This window comes from Eutrigla gurnardus, assembly GCF_963514095.1.
Source record: "Eutrigla gurnardus genome assembly, chromosome: 14".
Lineage (NCBI taxonomy): Eukaryota > Metazoa > Chordata > Actinopteri > Perciformes > Triglidae > Eutrigla > Eutrigla gurnardus.
In genome coordinates, this window is record NC_139937.1 from 2,478,884 (window position 1) to 2,501,202 (window position 22,319).

The 22,319-nt window shown below is 42.1% G+C and overlaps 4 protein-coding genes across 5 annotated transcripts; 2 read left to right on the top strand and 2 right to left on the bottom strand.

Annotated features, from left to right (window-relative positions):
- Nucleotides 1-199: 199 nt before the first annotated feature.
- Nucleotides 200-2,540, bottom strand: isoc2 (isochorismatase domain containing 2). 2 transcript variants are annotated; one of them, XM_084026456.1, is made up of 7 exons: nt 2,423-2,540; nt 2,226-2,326; nt 1,727-1,851; nt 1,409-1,621; nt 891-961; nt 647-764; nt 200-358 (listed from the first exon to the last, which is right to left on the bottom strand). In XM_084026456.1, coding segments are annotated over exons 2-7 (594 nt in total). In that variant the 5' UTR covers nt 2,227-2,326; nt 2,423-2,540; the 3' UTR covers nt 200-292. The 2 variants fall into 2 exon arrangements, with proteins under 2 accessions (XP_083882582.1, XP_083882583.1); XM_084026457.1 differs by having other exon boundaries at nt 2,418-2,435.
- Nucleotides 2,541-2,581: 41 nt separating this feature from the next.
- Nucleotides 2,582-5,775, top strand: atg12 (ATG12 autophagy related 12 homolog). The gene is made up of 4 exons (XM_084026459.1): nt 2,582-2,723; nt 3,966-4,102; nt 4,221-4,283; nt 5,585-5,775. The coding sequence occupies exons 1-4, from the start codon at nt 2,630-2,632 to the stop codon at nt 5,642-5,644; spliced, it is 354 nt and encodes a 117-aa protein (XP_083882585.1). The 5' UTR covers nt 2,582-2,629; the 3' UTR covers nt 5,645-5,775.
- LOC311024170 (uncharacterized protein) lies at nt 5,657-11,900 on the top strand. Its single transcript, XM_084026455.1, has 9 exons — nt 5,657-5,712; nt 6,359-6,439; nt 7,325-7,385; nt 7,550-8,578; nt 10,502-10,684; nt 10,865-10,912; nt 10,998-11,150; nt 11,276-11,387; nt 11,499-11,900. The coding sequence occupies exons 4-9, from the start codon at nt 7,870-7,872 to the stop codon at nt 11,869-11,871; spliced, it is 1,578 nt and encodes a 525-aa protein (XP_083882581.1). The 5' UTR covers nt 5,657-5,712; nt 6,359-6,439; nt 7,325-7,385; nt 7,550-7,869; the 3' UTR covers nt 11,872-11,900.
- Nucleotides 11,901-12,036: 136 nt separating this feature from the next.
- Nucleotides 12,037-17,118, bottom strand: rcvrn2 (recoverin 2). The gene is made up of 4 exons (XM_084026458.1): nt 16,764-17,118; nt 16,160-16,662; nt 13,942-14,053; nt 12,037-13,507 (listed from the first exon to the last, which is right to left on the bottom strand). The coding sequence occupies exons 2-4, from the start codon at nt 16,538-16,540 to the stop codon at nt 13,419-13,421; spliced, it is 582 nt and encodes a 193-aa protein (XP_083882584.1). The 5' UTR covers nt 16,541-16,662; nt 16,764-17,118; the 3' UTR covers nt 12,037-13,418.
- Nucleotides 17,119-22,319: the final 5,201 nt, after the last annotated feature.

Genomic DNA, 22,319 nt, shown 5'->3' on the forward strand with positions numbered 1-22,319 from the left:
CTTTGCACACGCCTCTCTGATCTGGTCCCTCCTCTTCAGCTTCTCGTAAGAAGTGTCTGCAGCTGTGGGCTCACCAGGATATCAATAAAGAGGAACAACCTGTTGGGTTCTCCTGAAACTGTCCTGACTCAGGAGGCCCACACCCTCACACTATCAAACGAGACATGAGAGTTTCAGAGACATGAAAAGAAAAGCAGCACAGATTTAGAGCAGTGTCACTTTATTGAAGCACTTCATCAGCAAGTTTGAAGCAGTACACTTCTGTATTTATGGATGACAGGTGATGATCTCCCTACAGGGCGCTGAAGAAGGCGAGGAGGCCAGTGTCAGGGGACGGGTGGGCCAGAATCTTCTGGATCTGTAATAAAGAATATGTGTGTTACTTTTAGTACTTATGCTGGCAGCATTCTCAGAATTAAATCAATCTTGGCATGTTTACAAGGGTAAGATGGCAGCTTTAGGGTTGATCACTGCAGAATGACGTCTCACCTCAAACTAGTACAGTTTACTACAGAATAGTACAAGCAGTGTCAGTGATCAAACGTTGCCTGTAGGACATGCACATTACTGCCACACTTGTATATTTATGACACATCCAAACAAACAAAAGTAACTCAGGAGTGCAACAGAGAGCTGTAGTAAGCACCTCCTTGAAGTTGGGGTGTCTGGCGTCTTGAACCAGCTGCAGCAGAACAGCCTCTGTGGTGGTGAGGTAAGCTCCGCTCTGCTTCAGCCGGGACAGAGCAAACAGGCGGTCTGTCTGGCTGTGGGGGAGGACACAAACGTAGTAACACACGTACACAGTCTGACACACACAGGAACACATGTAGATTTAATGCGGGTGATAACGATGCCACATAGCAGGGGAAAAACATAGGATCCGCAGATACCTTCTGGATGAGACGGCATCGGCCACAATATGGACCTCCATTCCCTTTTCCAGCAGGTCATATGTTGTGCACTGTGGAAAAGAAAAAAAGCAGAGGTCCTCATTTATTAACTGAAGCTCTGTGGTACATAATGACATACCGTAATAATATTACGGAATAACGGCACAATAATCGGTCACATTATTACCATCATCGTGCTCATCGTTTTGTCATTTTGACAGAAATATACAACAAACACACACATTCAGATGCACCATCTTGGAAAAGGGCCGTTTCACTAATTACTTCATTTCTAGGGACCGCTATTAAAAAGAAAAATCACACCTTCAAAAAGTTGTTTCCTGGTTAATACAACTACAATACACATTTCAAAATAAAGAAAGGAAAACGCGTACTTCTTTAAAGCCTGATGATGTCAGCATAAGCACATATTGAGCAGAAGACGACCACGACGGTTGTCTTAAAGTTGTGTTTTATGATGGGGAGAAAGAAGACGCCATTTGATCAGCTAAACTTACTGCAATACAGGCATGTGCCTCTATTCCACACAGTATGGCCTGCTTGGGGTTCCCCAGATCCTGCAGCTGCTTCTCCACCTCCTCTATCATCATGGTGAATGAAGTTTTAGCATGAGCCGTCAGGTCTGAAGCTCCCAGCTCAGGTACTGTAGGGCCCAAGCCTTTCGGGTACTGCTCTGTCAAAATGGGGTGGATGCCCAGAACACGACTGGCCTATAAGAAAGAGGAGAGAAATCATGAATACACAACAAGCTGATATATATCTGAGGCTGTTTACGACTGAGAGGCACTGCCGTGTGACTGAGAGTCTTTGCCAACCTGAAGCAGTCTGGCTGCATTGCTGACAATGTTGGTGAACTGGAAGATGTTGGGTCTGAACTTCTCTTGCATGTCACACAGGAACAGCACTGAATCTTTGGTGGAGAGCCTTCCAACGCTCGCCACTGCAAAGAGCAAGGTCACAGAAAAGAAGAGTGTGTTCAGATACATGAAGGTCCAGGTCCAGAAGTGCAGTGTTAGTGGGGAAACAGCACTGACGCTGTGAACAGTGAAACCTGGGAAAAATTAGCATTGCATGTCACTTTTGTAATGTAGTAGCTACCTTTTGAGCTTTATTGAAAAACTTTAAATCACGTTTTTCACATTGATGTGATTTGTGTCTACTTGAGGAGGAAATAAGTTCTCTTCCTTTTAGGAAACATTTCCTCCATGGTGTTGTATCGTCTTCATGTCTTTGAGAATACCTCTATCCTAGCTAACACAAACGGTTTGGAGCAACATGGCAACATAGACGGTCATTCTGAGTGAGTTAACTTACTGTTGTTGTTGGTGAATGATCCGAGGAGTGGGTGAAAGGTTCAACAGGAAGGTAAAGAAGTCAACTGTCACCTTAAAGAAAAATGCCCCATGCGACGCGTCCTGTCATTAGAAACCAACAGAAAATGCAACGTTACTAAAAAATACATTCAACATCACCAAACAACATCTATACTCGCTATTTAACAATTACTTTACTATTGCATGTGCTCCCAAATGAAAATGATATCTAGTCCAGCTTGTAGCTACGACGCAGAGGTACTACAGCCCTCAGGAGCGCACTGACCAATAGAATTACGTATTTGGGTGATTGACGTTTGTGCGAGCCAATAGCAGCCACTGTTCGCAGCGAATCGCCTGGTTGCTAGCTCGGTGTGGGAACCATAAACTAGTGGTCAGCTGAAGATGTCTGACAACGCAGAGTCCCCGGTAGAAACGCAAAAAGAGGAGTCCCAGCCGCCGTCAGACGACTCGGCGACGAATGACGATAAGAAGAAAAGTAAGAACGTGTAATACATCGAAACGTCTACTCACAGAGCGGGTTATAACCTGTTTACGAGGACTGTTGATATTGCGAGAGTAAGCAATTCCGGGTGTATGACGTCAAAGACGATTGACTGAGATGTTGGCCAATAGGAATGCTGCTCTTTTTCTATTTGGCCAATAGGCATTTAGATGTTAACAGTTGTACTGCCGGAAATGTACTGTTTGGAAAATGGCTAAAGCTAATGCTAATGCTTTTTTTAAATTAAACATATCGTATCGTTTGTGTCCATAATTTATCAAATATATGTTACGGACATGTCGGTAGCATTGGACATTATTTTCATTAGCTGTGTGACATTCAAGGGGGGCTTTCTGTTCCAGACTTACTTCAGAAAACTATTTCTGACATTTCTAAATGGCTTTATTTCATTGATGCTAAAGTTTCGCATTTCAACCCTGAAACTCAATCAGGGTCACAAAGAAGTAGCATAATCACTATACAGTCGTCTTTGAAAGTCTGATCTATTGATTGTACCGTAAGATTAAGAGTGACATAATCACATGAAACAATAAAAGATGAATACTAGTAAATAAATGACGCATGCACATCGACTGTAGCTCATCATATGTAGTGTACGAGAAGAAGAGAACTCTGTTTAATTATATGCACAGTGATTGTGTAGATCAGGGCACGGTTATGATATTGGAGTTCAATGTTGAAAACTTGTTGATAATTACTGAGGTTACAAAGCTTTGCCCAGCCTATTCTATTAATTCAAATTTAATGAACTCATACGAATAATTAGAGCAATGAATAAAAACATCCTCGTTTTCTGTTACTAGTCATCAGGGGAAATGTTTGCAACATAACATCTTAAAGCAAATAGAAGGCTTTTCATTTTAGTATACATGGAGAATGTTGTTCACAATTGTACCATCTGGAAAACAATAGGACATTAAAATAATTGAATGCATCAGAAATGATTCAAGGAATGGGAATATCACGCTAAAGAGTTGTAGGCTAAAAAAACAAATTGTGCAAAAGCTAGTTTTTGTATTGCTTATAGCATCAACTCATTATTAAGGCATGCATTGTGTAGTTTCTCTAGAAGCAGCACTCATCATATTTTTGCTTTTCCATTGTGCAATAGCAGTTATGTGTCACTAGATTCTACTTCTCTAGAACCCCCCTGAACAGTTCATAATCTGTCTGGCAGCACTTTCACTTTTTATTTTCTCCATTTTGTTTTAATAGTTGATGTGCTGCTGAAGGCAGTGGGAGACACTCCCATAATGAAAACAAAGAAGTGGGCGGTGGACAGGGGGAGGACGGTACAGTCCCTGTCTCAGTTCATCTCTCGCTTCCTCAAGCTTGATGGCAGTGAACAACTTGTAAGAATGTTTTTCTACCGATTTGTTCACTTTCCAAAATCATGTCTTTGACAAAGGCCTTGAAAACGTGCTTCATGTCTTTCAATTCTTCACATAAAATGTGGTTGTTTGTCCGCAGTTCATTTATGTCAACCAGTCCTTTGCCCCCTCACCGGATCAAGACGTAGGGGTCCTCTTTGACGTGAGTACATTTAAACAACTGTAACTGTAGTGGGTTTCCTCAAATAGGCTTCCTGATCAAATACAATTCAGCAACGATTTAAAACAGAAACAAACAGCAGATAAACACAGCTCACTTTGTCTTCTTTCTTTTGTTGTCGATGTTCATTCTTGAGCTCCAGGCATGGGACCATATGACAATTTCATGTCACGATTAAAGTCATCAAAACATAAACTCTTAAAATGGCACTTGAACATATTGGTGTCAAATTAGATTTTGTTATGAAACAAATATTTTTATTGTGTTACACCATTATATCCATTTTGGTGACAGTCAAAAAAATCTCAAATAAAACAATCATATATCAGGTGTCCCTGCATAAAGAACACATAGATTAATATATACTGTATTTAAACATGTATATTTTTGTCTCTTGTATGTTTTTACATCAGGCTCTTGTTTTCACTCCTCTACTGACTGCTTTTTCAAGTCGATCATGACCATGTTTATGATAAGCCTGATAATGGATAATTCACCATGATCAACCGTTTTTTTTTTTTTTTTTTTTTTTACCTCAATCCTTGATAAAAAATCCTATATCGTTCCATCCTTAGTCCACTCACTGACCTTTTGTGACCTTTCAACTGGATCATCAACAAACGCAATTTCCTTCACTGATAAAGACCATGACATCAGGTTGAAGTTCAGAGTCAGAGTAACTGGACCTTACACACAAACTCAAAACATGTTATTCTCCAAATAAAATTGCACTACTTGCCAACAACGTTTTATTCAGTAAATAAAGCAGATTTACCAAGCCTTATCAGTGATTACCAATGAGAACTTTTTAATATTAACGTTCTGTAAATTTGATTTATAGGAGACATGCTGTACATACACACTCTAACAGATAATGTGATGATATTTAGAACACTTAACCACAGTATAACTAAATTAATTTACCATATTTGCTTAGTTTCTTATTTTAATTAAATATTGGAATAGTAGCATATGTGGAAGCCTTTGGGGCTTAGCCCATAGAAGTGAAGAGGTCATGCGGTGCATTGACCAGCAGAGGGGGCAATAAGAGGGAAGCTCCATGTTACAAATGCCAAAACCCTGAACCACTGATTAAAGAACAGCCAAGTCGAGAATTCACAGTGGACATCCGCTCTGACTGCTCGACAGGTCAATAATAAATAAGATAACATTAATTATGTACACGGTCATTCTGGAAATGTGCCGTCACATCACTCTTCTGCCTTACTGTGTTATTTAACATTTACTTGAATCTATGTTTTTTCTCTTTGTCTCTTTTTCAGTGTTTTGGCAGTGATGGCAAGCTGGTTCTACATTACTGTAAATCTCAAGCCTGGGGTTAAACTGCTTTCTTCAACTCCATTTCAGACCGCCCCCTTTCTTAAATTCATCCTTCAAACATGCACACAATGTTGGTTTTGCTTCTTTTTTTCCATTTTATTATTTTCTGTACATATATATTGTAAATAAATTATTCAAAAGATTAAGTGTTTTTTTTTTTTAAAGCATCACATTTGGCACCCAAAACTAAACGCTTAACTTAGTGGGCACAGGATTTGGCTTTGCACAGCACTGGTGCTGATTAGGGGCCGGTGGGGGAGGGAAGCCCATTCACATGGATACGCTGGTTCACAGTTTTATCCACTGTGTCATAATTGACAACCTCGTCAAAGACAAATTGGCAAAGAGCTCACAGTGATGGTAAAGGTTTGTGAGAGGTAGCAAAGGAACCCTTTAAAAAGAGACAGACACAGGAAGAGAGAGGGCACTACAGTAACGGATGGACTTAGAGGGATTACATGATTCAGGATGGGTTTGTGACATAAATTCCCAAGAAAGACAGTAAAGAGAGCAGAGTGGCGTGGAGACAGACGCTCAGTCGCTCCATCAGTCCGACTATTGGTCAGGAGGATTAGAGGGAGGGGTGCAGCTGGAGAGGTACGGGTCACTCCTGGAGGAGGAAGATAGTGACAGATACAGAGGGAGAAGATGAAGAGGGCAGTGACATGAAAAATCGGTTAAAGATGGAGGAAATATAATAAAGTTCCTTTTCACAGGGACTGCAAGAACTGTAAGCCGTGCGATCATGACCTCATGTTTGACCTGAAGTGCTTCAACGGACAAGAAAAAGATATTTGGTAGGTACTTCACTGATTCTTTCAAAAATAACTAGAGATGAAATTATTAGTCAATCACCAGAAAAATGTATTTTCATACAGCTTCTCAAATGTGAGGATTTGTTGTTTTTCTTATTCTGTTTTATATGACGGTGAACGGTGGAGTAGTTTGGCGTTTTTACTTGAATTTAAACAATTATTCAGTAAAATAATCATTACTTGTGGCCTTAAAATTAAAAAATGATGTACACACAGTATACTGCTTTTCTTCTTCATGCCAAAATTGAACTTTAGATATTAAGCCAATGAGTGCAGGTTAAATGAGGCAAAAGGTGTTTGTCCAGTTTGTAATCAGCTACTTAATGTTTGCCAAGACGGAGCAACCTCTCCTTGCATTTAAAACAAAAATAACCCTGTATTTATGTTAAGGATTTGCTTTTTTCTTGTCAGATTAAAGTTATATCGTGTTAAGTTACTCATGTAAGATATTGATATTCTATAGTTTAGCTTGGCTGCACTTTACGGTATGTTCAATATGTTATCGCTGAAGACTGAAGAGTAATGTTCTTAACTGAGAAGAACTGGAGGAGTTAAAGGCCTTTGAAAACCATGTACATATAGTTGTCTAACATTTCACAAATCTCATAGCAGGTATTTAATCTGGCTTTATTCTTTGGATGTGGTATAAACTGTACAGATTGTACCAATCTTTTTACAGATATAAAAAGTATAGATTTAGTCCCATTGTATTTGTCAGTATGTAGACACAATTATCTCATTCATCCACTAGGTTTTATTCATTTCCTTTTTTTGTTTTTTTGTCAGATATTATTCAGATACTAATACTTGTAGATCAGGGATTGTGCTAAATTCAGTTGGTTTAACTGATGTTCTGTTGCATTTTAGGGGCCGCGGGCTTACAGGGAGCCATTGCACGAGAGAGATAGAGACAGAGACAGCAGACATGGTCAGAATGCACTTCACACTAAAACACACCTAACACAAACAGATTAAAGAAGATTATCAGAGATTACTTGCAAAAAATTCATTTAGGTCTGTGGTTTATCCATAATTTCATCAAAAAAGTAATCTCTCATTTCTGCTCCCCTCCGTCTTGTCTTCCTGATTTAGGGTCCAGCGGTGGAGTTGATGAAAGAGGGGCAGGGTCAGGCCTGAGTGAGTGAGTGAGGATACCACACAGGACATATGTGACCTCACCTTTCTGACTCTTTCTGACGTCCCACAAACCTCCATGTCACCACATGGACTCTCTCCTTTTAGTTGTGTGTTCCACTCCACCATTTAATGTCACTTTCTTGCCAGGTGATGGATTGGGTTTAAGGATATCCTCCTCCTCCTCCCCACTTCTAGTGATACATTCTGGTGTTCCTGATGTTTTGCTGGTATCGTCACACTGATCTCAGTGCACACAAAAGGCTCTACAAGTGCTGATGTCAGGGGATGTATGGCCACATCACTCAGCACAGGGATCAATAGCCAGCGATCACATTAAAGCCGTCTGGCCTGCGTACTCTTATGTCCTTATCTCCTCTCCTGGAGTGACCCACCGTCCTCCTAAATCCCCTCTTGTTCATTTTTTTATTTGTTCCATCTGTCCTTCCCCACGTGTATCAACTTTGGAGCATCTTATCCGGCTCCCTCCCCTCTCGTTCCCTTTATCTTCCCCGCTTTTAATCACGCTGACTTTAAAGTATCGCTTTGTCAGCTATATTTTGTCATCTTCTGCCTGTATTGTTACATCACATCTATCTTTCCATTTAAACCTGGCAGCTGATCACCTCTTTAAACCAGAGCAAAACATCTGTCCTGGCCTCACAGCTCCATCTGTGAGTCGTACCTCTGTCCCGTTCATCCTCTTGCCACGTGCAGTATCTGCCCCCTCTTTGCCTTACTCCCCCCCTTCTCTCTGGCCTCCCCCTGCCTCCCCCTTCACCTGTGTGGCCATGCTGGAGCGTATGTCCCGTCGCTCTCGCTCCCTGCTCTCCCTGACCTTGACCACTCTGGCTCTGGCCCTCTCCATCCTGGCTCTCTGCACCTCGTACTGGTGCGAGGGCACCCACAAGGTGGTCAAGCCTCTCTGCCTGTCGCCCGTCAAAATGAAGAACTGTGGTCAGAACAACAGCGAGCCTTACACCACAGGTAGATGTCATGTTGTCTTTCCTCTCATTGTTAGTGCTGCTTCCTATTGCTTTGTTGATTCTCTTCATTTTCTTTGAAGGATTTGCTCCCTTCAATTCCCCATTTATGGGATAGGTTGATTGATGACTCTAAATTGCCCGTAGGTGTGAATGTGAGTGTGAATGGTTGTCTGTCTCTATATGTGATACCTGTGATAGACTGGCGTCCTGTCCAGGGTGTACCCTGCCTTCGCCCAATGACAGCTGGGATCGGCTCCAGCCCCCCCGCGACCCTGAATACAGGATAAGCGGTCGACAATGGATGGATGGATGGAATTCCCCATTTATTGTTTCTGGTGAATTTGTGTACATCAGTTTATTTCAGAGGCAATTTCCCTTTCATGCATGCGGCTCCCTCCTGATTTGGACAATGTCACCAGATCATTTATGCAGGCACGGTGAAAACATTCAATCACTGTGAAGCTAAACCTTCTTGGGCAGTTTAGCATCTCATATATAGCCATGCATTACTTCCTGAGGTGGAACTATAACAACAAGCAGAAAAGTTACGAGGGGCATTTTCTATTACAAGATTTCACTGAAATGAAGCAAAACCTCAACATGTTTTCTTACTTGTGTATGTAAATGTACTTGCTCCACTCTGTTGCCTCAAGCAAAGGTGCCTGGTGACTAATACCGCTGTCTGTTTCAACACGTTGGCGGGCATGTCACCATTTGTTGTAAACAGCCAGACTTCATGGAAAACTTCATCGTTTTCCCAGCATGAAGCTTTTGCAAATAGTAGCTTCATTTGAATGTTGAATCATCATTATTAGCCAGGAAGCTCCGTCACAGGTCACTCTGTGTTACACAGATACTCTCGATACGCTGCGTCATGCATCGTTTCAAGAAGCATCACTTACTCATTTCCAAGAGTGATAATTTGATATTTGTATTATTTATGTGAGAAAACCAGGTCTACTTATAAGCTTTGTCTGGAGCTTTCCACTGCATCTCACAGCTTTTGTCAAATACAGCTGACCAAACCCCGAGATGTGATTAAACGCTCTTTCTGATGGAAAAATCCAGACTTTGACGTTAAGTTGAGATTCATACGAAATTTTGGCCTTGACTTTTGAACCTGATTACACAAGTGTTGACTTTCTGTGTCTCTGCATAACAACCAATACCTCAAACTAATCTGAGTGGATCAACTCAAAGGCTTCTCCAACTGATTGTCTGTGGTTTGATGTGTTTTAATCTCTTTGGACATACCTTAGTTCCACTGAACTTAATTATGGTCCAGTATTAATCTGCAGGGTGTGAGGGTAGATCCCAAAGGTTTATTGCTCCACGGGGAGATCTGCTGCCTGCTGCCTTGTTTTATTTTCTCAACCGATATGCTTAATCCACAATGAGATTAACAGCTCTTACTGCATGCAGGACTCATCTTCCATCGCTACATGTACTTTGTGTACTCGTACAGAAAGATCTACCTTTAAAGTGGTGGATTTAAGTCTCCCTGTTCTTCTAAACATGGTTTTGAACACGTGGGACGCCGAGTCACTGGCTGACAAACCTTTTCAGACCCTTCTTGGTTCCAGTCATTTCCCATCAGACCTGCAAGACACGTGTGTGATGTATTAGTTAACTTGAACTTATTCAGTTGGGGAAACGATGCGATATTTGTGGTGTGAGTGCATTTACATGCACGTCCGTGTGTTTGTGCACGTCATGATATATACTGCATGTCGGACTACTTGTTGATGGCGGTGCCTGACTATATGAGGGTCCTGTGATTGTTTTCTGTGTTGCATGATGTGGCTAATGCGGGTCTAGGTTGCTTTGGAGAATGCAGATGTGTGTGAGTATTGCCCTGCTGCTCAGGTGCAGCAGGTACAAACAAATAGTTTCTAAAATGTGGTCCTCTTGTGCCGCCACACAGAGAGTCCAACTCAGAACCCCTTCAACCGCACGCTGTCTCCAGCCAGAAGGGACGAGCTGGCCAAGATCAGACAGAGGCAGCTGGCCAACGCCGTGCAGTACATCTGGGAGACGGGAGAAGACAAGTTTGCTTTCAGATACTTCCACACTGGCTTCTGGGAAAGCTGCGAAAAACATAGCGACGGTGAGGCCACAAAGCACACGGCCAACGACACACACACTTACACACTGGTCACAACGTTAGTGATGCTCCGATAGTGGAACAGCTTTCTTATTATTATTATTTAATATTTTATTTTCAGTCATTGAACTCAAAGAACAATGTCTCCTGTCATTTGTTCATATCTGTCCATTTGTTTGGCAGGGGAGAAATGTCGAAGCTTTATTGAGTTAACACCTGGAGAAACGCAAGGTGAGTTTTGTATCAGACTAAATATAAAAACGGAGAAATTATTATTATGGCCCCTTTTCAAAACTGTGTTTTCTTCTCCTTGCAGGTGTCCTCTGGCTGTCGGTTATTTCAGAGTTTACGTACATCGGTTTGCTGGGAATGGGCTTCTTACTCATGTGGCTGGAGGTCTTGTGTTCCAAGAAAGAGATGCACTCGCTAAAAATCAATGCGTACGCAGCCATCTGTACCGTGTTATCAGGTGAGAGACTCGTGCATCCTTCAACTTTACCTTTCTGTCTTTCCTGAAAAGCTCCTTCTCCATATGTCATTCTCTCTCTGCATGCTCACCCATGTGCTTCGGTCTGCTTCTTGTTTTGTCTGTAGGTCTTCTTGGGATGGTGGCCCATATGATGTACACAACAGTATTTCAGATGACAGTCATCGTGGGCCCCAAAGACTGGAGGCCTCAGTCCTGGGACTACGGCTGGTCTTTTGCGTAGGTGCCGTCCTGTCAGAGAGAGCATACATGTGCATGGAACACTTGGTATTTACAGGCTGTGATGACATGTTCCTCTTCTCTCTTTAAATTCCCTTAATCTGTCCCCAGTCTCGCCTGGGTGTCCTTCAGCTGCTGCATGGGGGCCGCTGTGGTCACTCTCAACTCCTACACAAAGACCATCATCGAGCTCCGGCGCAGACAGAGGCTCCGCCTGGAGGAGGCGAGAGCCGCCACTCACGCTCCTTCCTATGACGAGGTGGTTCCAGGAGGCGGGCTCTACTCCGTCAGCGGCCTGCTGCAGTGTCCAGACGGGATGATCGATGTGGCGTGGGCCCCCAACGGCAGCGTGGTCGGGGTGGGAAACGGGGACGTACCGACGCTGGTTCTGGTTGGGGGCTGTGGGCCAGAGGGCTGCGAAGACTGTGAGAGGGAGATGGATGAGATGGATGACGCCATGGACCGAGTGGATTCACCTTGTTAGGTGACCTTTGTACGTCCATCAGCTTAAAAGGGCTGAAGAAGTGAGGAAGCAAAGACGAGCTGCCACCGTCCTGGAGACGGATCAGCGTGAGCGAACACATCCCCTTTTTTTTCTCCCACTTTCAGTGAAGTTGGGGCGAACTCATTGTGCTTGGATGCTGGTGAAATCGATACATATCAAAGTGTAAAGACTATGTATGAATATGTCAAAATGACATGCAAGAGTGCATATTTTCTGGGTATTTCTCAGTGCCTCATAGTAAGAAAGTATGTCTGTGTGTCTATACGTAAAGGCATATAAGTGTATTATTTCATTGTTTATATATCACCATGCATCTCAATGATCAGTTCACACCAGACAGGGTGGACCTTTCTTCTCCTGTTGATACCCAAACACATCCGCCTGTACTTCTAGAGTAAACATACAATATATTCTCATCTTGTCTGAGTGGGACATTCAACCTCGTTTCTTTTTCAAGCTCTTCTCTCTCTGTGACAAAGTTCTGATGCGACGCATGCACGTGACGACAGACAGGGTCTCTCTGCAGATGCACAGACAGACCCATATGATAGACACACTGTGATAGAAAGATTACGGAGATTTTGAAAAGTCTGCTCTCTGATGTTGAACAGAAGATTATGTGTAAACCAGTAATCCCGAGTTGGATGGAAAGGAGGAGGAATAGAGCGAGGAGAGATGGAAAGCATGTGAAAGGGGGGGGGATGCAGGCACACACACACACACACTCACTCACTCACTCACTCTCAGGGAAATCATTTTCAAATTGATTTTACATTCAGGTATTTAGTGTGTTTAAGGTCAAATTATACAGGCAACAAATCATAGATACATGTACATGTAAAATCGACCTTAACTGTTTGCAGGTTTTACATGTGGGATACTCCTGGATTTACTGTCTGGGATGATCAGAATTGTACAGCACCGTTTTTTGTTTCAAGCATTTTATTTCAGTCAGTCATAGAGGACTGTTTTTGTTTTCTGAAAAAGACAAATAAATAGATTTTCAAAGCACAGATTTATGAGAAACACTTTAATTGATGTACAGTGAATAGACAGCTTGAGAGCCATGAACTCTCCAGTTCTGTTAAAAAAAAAAAAAAAAAAACAGGAACTGAGCTAACCATCAGTATGATGATACTTGTAGAATTATCATTGCCATTCATTTCTACAGAGCCAACATTTAATTTGAACCAATTAAAAGATTAACAATAGGACAATATGTATCATACACATTCCATATTTATATATATTATATATCTCATCAATAGTAGTCACCATAACTCTTCTTTATCTGTACACACGTTTTAAACACTACGCCATAAGTTACCTCTTTTCGTTTCTATATGATATAAATTCATCAACCAACATTAGTAAAACAACATGAACAAAAACTTACTGCAAAGTTAGTTGCGACCAAGACACTGCAGAAAAGAGTATTTACACAGAGGGGTTAGTGGACTCCAGGCTGGGAGGGAAGGAACCAGGGCTTAAAGGGTCTTATGAGCGTGGGCGAGGTGGGGATGACTTTACTGTTTTATTGGTTCATAGTGGATCAGACGCATCGCATTCTCATTCTCAATCACTCCTTTGATGAACTCCCCTTCAGCCAGTCGCTCTGTGAGGGGGGAGAGAGGAAGAGGTAAACAACATGTACAGTATGGAGTTTGGGCTACAGATGATTATTCATGCACTTAAGGTTCCATGATGCATTGCTGGTACATGCTTAACAAAGCTGGCGTGGCACGTGTGATGCTGTAACTGTGGGGGGGAGGCCCCCCAGGTGGATTTATTGCTTGTATGATTGTTAAGCCAAACAGCTGTAACACGTAATCTTCAACTACAGGATGTAAGAACAGCTGCTGGGGAAAGGTAGTGAGAGCTTACACTGATTTGGATCTCTCTCTAATATAAGTATGGAGCGATAAGAACACGATGACCTGACCTCATGCATGGCAGGACACAATGTATAGTGTGTGTGTGTGTGTGTGTGTGTGTGTGTGTGTGTGTGTGTGTGTGTGTGTGTGTGTGTGTGTGTGTGATGTCCCTTACCGTTGTCCTTCTTTTCAAAGTAAGACCACAGCTTGTTGGCTCTTTTCTCGGGTGTGTTCTCATCCTCTCGTAGCTTGCTCTGCTCCTCCTTGGGGATCAGCTTAAATATGGCCTGGGGGGGGGGGGGGGGGGGGGGGGGGGGGGTTATAAGATCGGTGATGATGCTGCGCCATTTCTCTCACACACATAATGTATGGAACATCAACAACGCATAAAACAAATGTGTGCAAACCAACAAGCATGTAGCCTGTAGGACAAGTGAGTACTGTGAGTGAAGTCATTCTGGTATCATGGTTTAAAAAACTTCACTTGCAAAGAGAAAAGCTACAGGCCAACATTTTGTCTTATGTCTCGTCCCTGCTTCCTGTTTTTAGTCGTCTTATAATGCAATCAGCAATTTGGCTGAATAGAACCAAAATCAAGTAGCAACCATTGACTCTTACATAAAATGCATGGCGACTGATCTGCCTCCCAAATGCAGCTACGAGAACAATCCTGGAGGGCTCGGACATCTCAACACACATGTAGACTGTATACGAGTTCAACGTACTAACCAAGCGGCAGCACGTTCACCCGCGGGTCACTTCTCAGGTGGGGAATCTGGAATATGCCATTTATATGCCGGCAGATTGTAAATGACTAAATGACTGTGCACTTTAGGTTCAGGCCTTTAAGTGTGTGTCCCACTTAGAGAGGAAGCACTCATCTCCCACATTTAAGACACCTAGATTAACATGGATTAGTGCCAAGACTCGGGCCACAGGCCAAACTCCAAGATGTCATCTCTTTTCTCCCTGGACCGTCCCTCCATCTTGCCCTCAGATCTCGTGGTCTGTATAGTCGACACTGTGAGCTTCTAGATGGCGACCACATGCTGATCACTTATGAATAATGAAATCAATATCTATATCAGGCGGTCGCATACAAATCTGGGTTCCCTTAAAGATGCGTGTTTACCTCTCTCAACGAGTCGGTCATATCAGTGTAAGATACTGGACGACAAATGAAAACAGATATCATTGTCTGTAACAACAATGTTAGTTAGTGAGTAGCTGGTAACAGATCTGGTTATTACCTAACTGTCCACAGAGTCTAATTCTGTTGTAGGTTGTTCCACTTTTGGCAGTGTGGCTCTGAAATGTAGCTATTTTGTGCTCTGGTTGTAAACGTGATGCACGAGGACTCGGGCTCCTTGGCCAGGAATGAAATCCCATTACAATGCCAGCTGGATACTGGGCTGATCTGTCTAAACCTCTTACAATACTATATCATTCCTTAAAAAAAGATAAGAAACTTTACAACCTCCATCAGAGTGAGTTTTGATGATATGAACACAATAGACAACTACTGCAATGCAGTAATTGGCATGAATACATATAACGGTCTGAAGGGGCCGCCTCATAAATGAAAGCAGGGATTAAACTCAGTCCATCTATAGACACAGAGCAATACAAGAGTAGTCTTGTTTAAAAGTAGGACTGCCTTGTCTGAGAGTTAGCCCTGTAATCACAGAGATTACCAGGGTAGAGACTCAAATAGATGGGCTAATTGGGGCTGGCTATTAGTGCTGAAACCTAGTTGTCAATAAATAGTATCTTGATTTACATGGACCTGAGAGGGAGTGGGCAAAATAAAAATAAAAAAAACTTACACCAATTCTCTAAAAAAAAAAACAATCCTATTTGAAACTAAAATGACCATAAAGTTCAAATCAACACATAACTTGCATATCCATTTGAATAAACGTTGGAAACCTAAAAAGTAGTATATACTACAGGAAGGTAGTGGATTGCATGATGTCAAGTAATCCTCTTATTTGGTCTGTCTGCTGTGGCTTTGGCAACTTAGAATAAAATATTTCCCTGAAGACTGTGAACAACAGAAGCGCTTACAGATCCGATATTATGTGATATTATATGTGTTGTAGGGGACGTCGTGGGTTAAATTAAATAGCCTCTCCTGTCTTTGGCACTCCCACTTAACTATCCATCCATTTTCTACCGCTTATCCTGTATTCAGGGTCGCGGGGGGGCTGGAGCCGATCCCAGCTCCCACTTAACTAGAGTTTGATATTAATCTCCATAACTAACCCATATTTAGAGCTAAATACGTCATCATCACGCTGTGGAAATAAGCCTTTTAGCGTATTGTGAAACTAGAAGCCCAATTCAATTCCTCATCACACACACACACACACACACACACGTGTCCCCCTCACCTGGCAGATCTCCGTCACCTCGGTCTTGTTGATGTACCCGTTCTTGTCCACGTCGAACAGCGAGAAGGCCCACTCCAGCTTGCGGATGGTCTTCCCGGTGGAGGTCATGTGCAGGGCGATGATGTACTCCTTGAAGTCCAGCGTGCCGTCGTCGTTGGTGTCGAAGGAGCGGAACACGTGGCGCGCGTAGCTCTTGGCGTCGCTCTCGGGGAAGAAGCGCGTGTAGATCTGCTCGAACTCCTCCGGCGTGATGCGTCCCGTCGGGCACTGCGTCTGGAAGTTCTCGTACCACTGGGAGATCTCGGTTTCGGTGAATTTGGTGCTGAGCTTCAGGTCCTCCAGGATCTCCTTCGATAACGCGCTACTGGTGGTATTTCCCATGGCGGCTGCTTTCAGTGTCTTAGTAACGGGTCAGTTCTGGCCAACTCACCGGCAAAACGAGTCTCTCTTCTCCCGGGCCACCTGAACTGGTCCAAGTGTGTGTTCACTGGCTTTGAGCTCCACTGTTGATGTTGGAGGGGGACACATAAGGTACAGTCCACTTATGAAATGATGTGTTGGTAGTAAAAGGAAAGGATTGTGAGGATGCTGCAGGGACACTCACCTGTGTGCTGTGCAGGTAGATGACAGCTGGAGAATTGAGTGTGAGTGGACAGTAAGACAGGGAGGGATAAGAAGGGCAGGGGGAAACACACTCCTACCACAGCCCACTGGGTTAATTCTGTTAATGCGGGACTTAAGGTGGCTCAGCTTTTGACTAAAATGAACCTCCAGATCCTACTTTTCTCTACTGGGTCTGGGAGTCCAGAAAGATCTCCAGTTTCTATGACTGTGTTCACATCATTCCTCTGTGGAATTATTATTATTATTATTATTATAATGATTTATTATGGAATTCTGAATGCCTTGTGGCAAGGTATCTAATAAGCTCCATATGAATCAATAATCAACAGAAGTTAGCATGTATCTGTATCTGGTTACAACCCCCTTCATGGAACTGAGATGCATTTGGATGCAGAATCATAACAAAAAACAAAACTTTTATAAGTGACCAAAAGATTAGCAGACATGTTCAACGTGGCTCCAGGTGGGTTTTTCTATTTTGAAGCTAGCTTTAGGTCCTCCAGCAGTACGTCTGCTATTTCAGTAGTGGCCTTTCAAAGGCTTTAAGTGACCACTGACATTTAATTCCAGACGACCATCTGTCCAGGCAGTTTAACCCCCTCTTCCTCCCATCCCACCTACGCCCCTCACATCATCTTCACCCTCAGCCCTCTTTGTGTCCTACATGAACTGTGGTGTCCTTTCACTGTCTTTCCTGCCACTAGCCTGGGTTTGGTTAACTGAGCCCGTCGTTCCTTACTCTGCAGAATGATGTTATTTATTGTCGCGCTGCAGAGGTGAATTTATTTCAGCCTTCGTGCTCCTGGGCCATCACCTCACCTTCACTGTCACCGGTTTCTAACGTATACAGGCCTTTCGCTGTATGGGCTCATCTTTATTGTCATCCGCCAACATCAAACTCACTTTATGACACTCGAAATGAGTCATGAAGTGTGTCTTTTGAAGCAGGATGGGTGGAAGCACACTCTGACTGGATTTAAAGCCACTTCTTGTGTAAACGGATGATAATCATATATGATTATCATCCGTGTCTTTTTCTGCAGCAGGATTTTCTTTGCTCCATAAGTATGCTCAGTGAGTCTCATCTATTGGATTACTTCTGACCCGCCCCGTCCCACACAATCCAACATTTAGCCAATTACAATCATCATCATCCTGTGAGCGCCATAGCCAATAGAATTACCCCTCCTCTCCACAAATCACTCGCTGACACTTGACCTGTACCCTTTGGCTCAACTAATTGCTCGAGCTGAAGCAAGCAAAGGATTTGTGGTCACTTGTGAAATGTTTTTCTACCTGTGGACTCATATGAAGTATCTAAGTACAATGCTGACGCTTACTTAATAAAGAAATACTTCATTGTTCCTAGCAGATATTACATTGCTTTGCAACACTAAATAGGATATGTATTTATTTTGCTGGCAGTATTGTTTTTTACACATTCAAAATAGTAACAGGTGAAAGTTTATTGATAGTAGAAGTCAACACATCTAGAAATATCTGTAATTAGGCCATGTGTCTCACCAATGGCAGCGTTCCAGTTGGCTGGGCAGCTTTATAACCAATTAACTGGCGAATCAAGCTTCATCAGCATCGACGTGGGAGCCACCTTAACGCCAGCACTCACATATCTGTTGTCACTCGGCCCTGCTCATTGTCAACAGGCCCATTCAATCATGTATTACTTACATTTGGTAAGAGAACCAAGCTGACAAAGACAACAGCTTTAAACAAAAAAAATGTCATTTAATTTTTAATTTGTGTGTTATTAGTAATTGATGAATTCCCCAATGAGTGATCCGATCTCAGCATCACTTTTCACTATTTCCTCTATTATAGTACAGAACTCTTGATCACATTCATGCCCAATCATATGTCAAGGTAGTCGCAAGGTTGATTAGTACATTTTAATGTAGTTCGATGAGTAAAAACATTGATGAAATAATATGCACCTTGCTGCAGCGCCATGAGAAACGGGGAAGCTGAACAGGAAAATGTTCTTTCTGAAGAAAAAAAAGAAACACTTTCAACCCAAACAATGCCTTGGCGGGACCCGACTCAAGTCTTAGGACTGACAGAGAGAGGGAAAGAGGAAGGGAGTTGTTCCTAGATAAATATCTGGTAATGGGTCATAATGATGCTTAATGATGGACAAGAGCTTCCTAGTGAACACACGGGAAGAGAGGGACAAACACATGGTGACAACAATCTTGACAATTGTGTCCGCCATCTTGTAAGGCCCCGAGGCTGTGACGTACATGATAACGGTACGGCACTCAGGCCCCTGCTGACATTTCTACAGCCATTGTCCAGAGAGAAAGTTAGCAGCTCTTTAAGGCTTTCACTAAAATCCCTCAAATACCTGGAAAAAGAAAAAAATACATATTTGAATTGAAGGGATGTCCAAAGATCTCTGATCTCCGGATTCAACACTGAGGTAAGCATTGCTGTACTTTCTATATAAATACATCATTTCTAAAGTTATCAGTATTAAATTTGTGTCTTGATTTTGCAATGATTTATTGCATCTCCTACTCTTTCATATTCTATTCTATTCTATCCAAGAGATTACAAAGTAAAGATATACATCTACGGGAAATGGGTGACCTTGATTTCCATTTTTACTTTAGAAATTTAACCGGCTTCAGCAAGTTTGTTTGTGATTTAACAATTCTATACTTGTTGTTGTTTATTGGGTTGAAGAGATAAGGCTCATGTTCAGGCAGTTTGCTAAACTGACACAGCATTATAGTTATCATGCATTCGCCAATGGTTGGTTCTGGAAGAAAATAGTTCTCTGCTTTTGTATCCCAACTTTAATTCATTAGCTTTGTAGCTTAATTCAGTTCAGTAGAAACACTTGGACCTAGTTTGGCTGTTTGCCTTTTAAAGGACCAATGTTAAAATATCCTTATTATTATTATTATTATTATTATTATTATTCAATATTTAACCCGGTGAGTGAGTGGGCCAGTCAAGACATACTTACGCTGTGCAGCCAAACATTGTTCACACCCACAGACCTTTACTTTAAACTGGAGAGGAGATCCCAAACTTCCCAAAGAAACCAAATACAAGGCTATATTTTTAGCAAGTAAATGTAAATGATGTGCAAAACATTGTTTGTGAAATAAAATAATATGATTTGATCACGCGGCTTTAGAAATAAGGATTTTTCCAATGCTAAAGCTGAGGAGAAATAGAGTGGGTGTTAAGGCATGTTTTGATGAGGACTATGTTTTCTGTTGTAGGAGGAGAGGCTACATAAAATAATCACTTTTGGCCATTTGACAAAGGAATTCAAACATGACGACCAAGATGGAAACACTTGACCCCTCAACTCTATCAGATGTCACCTCTACCGTCAGCTACGACCCGAAGTCTGAGACAGTGACCTTACCGGGAGGGGTTGTCTCTGTGGCGGGCATCACCGTGGTTACCGGAGGTGTTGAGCTCTCTTGTGGATCCTGTATGCTGGCCTTTGGTTTTTGGGGGACTCTCATCGGCTTCAGCTGTGTCGCCGTGGGGCTGTGGGACCAACTGAACCGGCTCAAAGGAGGAATGTCTCACTTACTGGGACTGGGATTTGTGATTCTGACCATCAGCTTCGTGGTGGTGGGAAGTGTGGTGGCATTTTACCTGCTGACGAAGAGGAAGAGAGAGATGACAAGACGGGAGAGAGAGGACGGGAAAGAAGTTCTTGTAGAGAGCGGGAGGGTGATTAAAAAAGTCACAGTGTAAATAGTTATTGAGAGAATATAAGACGAGATAAAAAAAAGCTAAACGGACTGTTCTGTAAATAACAGTCAAACCTTCTGACCTTTATAGGCAGTAGACATTACACAGCAAGGGGCCATTCTGCTGCTGATGTATTTGTTGTTCTGATGTACTTTATTTACTTTTACTTTACCCACATTACTTATACTTAAGTAAACATGTAATACTGGACATTTACTTGGTGGCATTTTTATATTTTGGGACTTTTATTCACTCCTTCCACCACGGCCCACTGTTTGTTGTTTTTACTCATGATGCCTGTTTTGTTCTCACAACTATATAGAGAGACCGTATATGCAAAATGTGTGTATGTGTGTCTGTGTGTGTGTGTGTGTGTGTGTGAGAGAGAGAGAGAGAGAGAGAGAGAGAGAGAGAGAGAGATTGACACCTTCACTATGTGATCTAACTTTATCTACCAATAAATGTGGCAGTAGTAGAACTTTTTACTGGGGAGCAATGTTTAAATTGGGAGAACAGTTTAAGCATGACAAATTCTATGATAATGGTAGAAAGTCCAACAGAGTATACACCATGAGTAGGAGTTAGGCAAAAGGTATCATAAAAATGAATCAGTACAGCAACGAAAAAGTGAGATTCACTAAACTGCAGTGGCGGCCGCAGACATTTTGCCTCATCTAGGAAAAGCACAAGAGTTACTAATAACATGAATGATGGCTCAGTTCTAAAGTGTCACAGTAAGTGTGTAAGCAAAGTGAGTAAGTAAGCAAAATGCTTCATGGAATACAGCCTTGATTAAATACGCCATTTTCACATTTTTATTGTTACTTTCCTCTGTGATATGTCGAAACAACTAAACTCACTTGAGAGCACTTTTGATTTTTTTTGCAGATGAGACACTTTAGTTGCATATTGGTATTTATGGTATGTAATATTATCCACGGAAGTAAAAATGTTGGCACAAAGTCTGGGTGAAGCACGTATTGAGAGGCGACGGACCTGTCCTCTGTGGCGAATGAGACTAGCGTCTTGGCTCCATCGTTTTGTTCAGATTCAGAACAACTTTATTATCTGATAGGGGAAATTTTGACAAGCAGAAATGTGCAGCACTCACTGCTTATAGCTCAGCGTAAATATGGGGTTTTTCCCAATGCAAGTCATTTTAAAAATATGCTGGCCTCAGGAAAAAAGGCGTGGGTGGATATGGCCCAACAACTGCTTTTGAATTGGCCAGTGAAGGGTTGGTACTACTGCTGGCGGCAGAACAATCCCTAAACAAAAAATAGTTTTCTTTCTATCTGTTTTGTCTTTTTACTTTGTAGGATAAGTTATTGTGTGTGAACTACCCGTTAATGGAAATAATGTGGAAGATGCAATATGTTATTATGCTTTGCAATGAATACAATGCAATATTATGAAATAAGATCAGAAAAGCAGGACAGGATGTTATCTTTTAAACAGAAATCAGGAGGGGTGAAGAAGTGAGGAAATGTGTTATCTCCATCTGCTGGCTGTAAGAGTGAACTGTAGTCTGCTTCATCCAGTGACATTCCTCACAGTGATTTACAGTCATGTTGTTTCTTCATCTTCATTTTCTTAAACCTTTGACCAAGGTGTTTCCATAGTAAATACTTTACAGCATATTTTCTATGTAATAAAGACAGAGGGTTTTTGCATGGATGCCTCTATAAATAATTAAAAAAGACATTTGGCTTAATGGTATAGTTTACCCGTTAACACAACACCTGAATCACTTTAACTACAATCAGCGTTGCACAAAGCACACTAACTTCCTGGTACT

What these genes read in the sequence shown, in the direction of transcription:
- isoc2 (XM_084026456.1), bottom strand. An exon ending in ATGCAGCCAGACTGCTTCAG is followed by an intron (nt 1,622 to 1,726) that starts GTTGGCAAAGAC and finishes TCTTTCTTATAG; the next exon opens with GCCAGTCGTGTTCTGGGCAT. An exon ending in GACACCCCAACTTCAAGGAG is followed by an intron (nt 359 to 646) that starts GTGCTTACTACA and finishes TCTTTATTACAG; the next exon opens with ATCCAGAAGATTCTGGCCCA.
- atg12 (XM_084026459.1), top strand. Translation starts at nt 2,630, where the DNA reads ATGTCTGACAACGCAGAGTCCCCGGTAGAAACGCAAAAAGAGGAGTCC. An exon ending in TTGATGGCAGTGAACAACTT is followed by an intron (nt 4,103 to 4,220) that starts GTAAGAATGTTT and finishes GTTTGTCCGCAG; the next exon opens with TTCATTTATGTCAACCAGTC. An exon ending in ACGTAGGGGTCCTCTTTGAC is followed by an intron (nt 4,284 to 5,584) that starts GTGAGTACATTT and finishes TCTCTTTTTCAG; the next exon opens with TGTTTTGGCAGTGATGGCAA.
- LOC311024170 (XM_084026455.1), top strand. Translation starts at nt 7,870, where the DNA reads ATGTCAGGGGATGTATGGCCACATCACTCAGCACAGGGATCAATAGCC. An exon ending in AACACCTGGAGAAACGCAAG is followed by an intron (nt 10,913 to 10,997) that starts GTGAGTTTTGTA and finishes TTCTCCTTGCAG; the next exon opens with GTGTCCTCTGGCTGTCGGTT. An exon ending in GACTACGGCTGGTCTTTTGC is followed by an intron (nt 11,388 to 11,498) that starts GTAGGTGCCGTC and finishes ATCTGTCCCCAG; the next exon opens with TCTCGCCTGGGTGTCCTTCA.
- rcvrn2 (XM_084026458.1), bottom strand. Translation starts at nt 16,540, where the DNA reads ATGGGAAATACCACCAGTAGCGCGTTATCGAAGGAGATCCTGGAGGAC. An exon ending in AGGTGACGGAGATCTGCCAG is followed by an intron (nt 14,054 to 16,159) that starts GTGAGGGGGACA and finishes CCCCCCCCCCAG; the next exon opens with GCCATATTTAAGCTGATCCC. An exon ending in CTTTGAAAAGAAGGACAACG is followed by an intron (nt 13,508 to 13,941) that starts GTAAGGGACATC and finishes CCCCCCTCACAG; the next exon opens with AGCGACTGGCTGAAGGGGAG.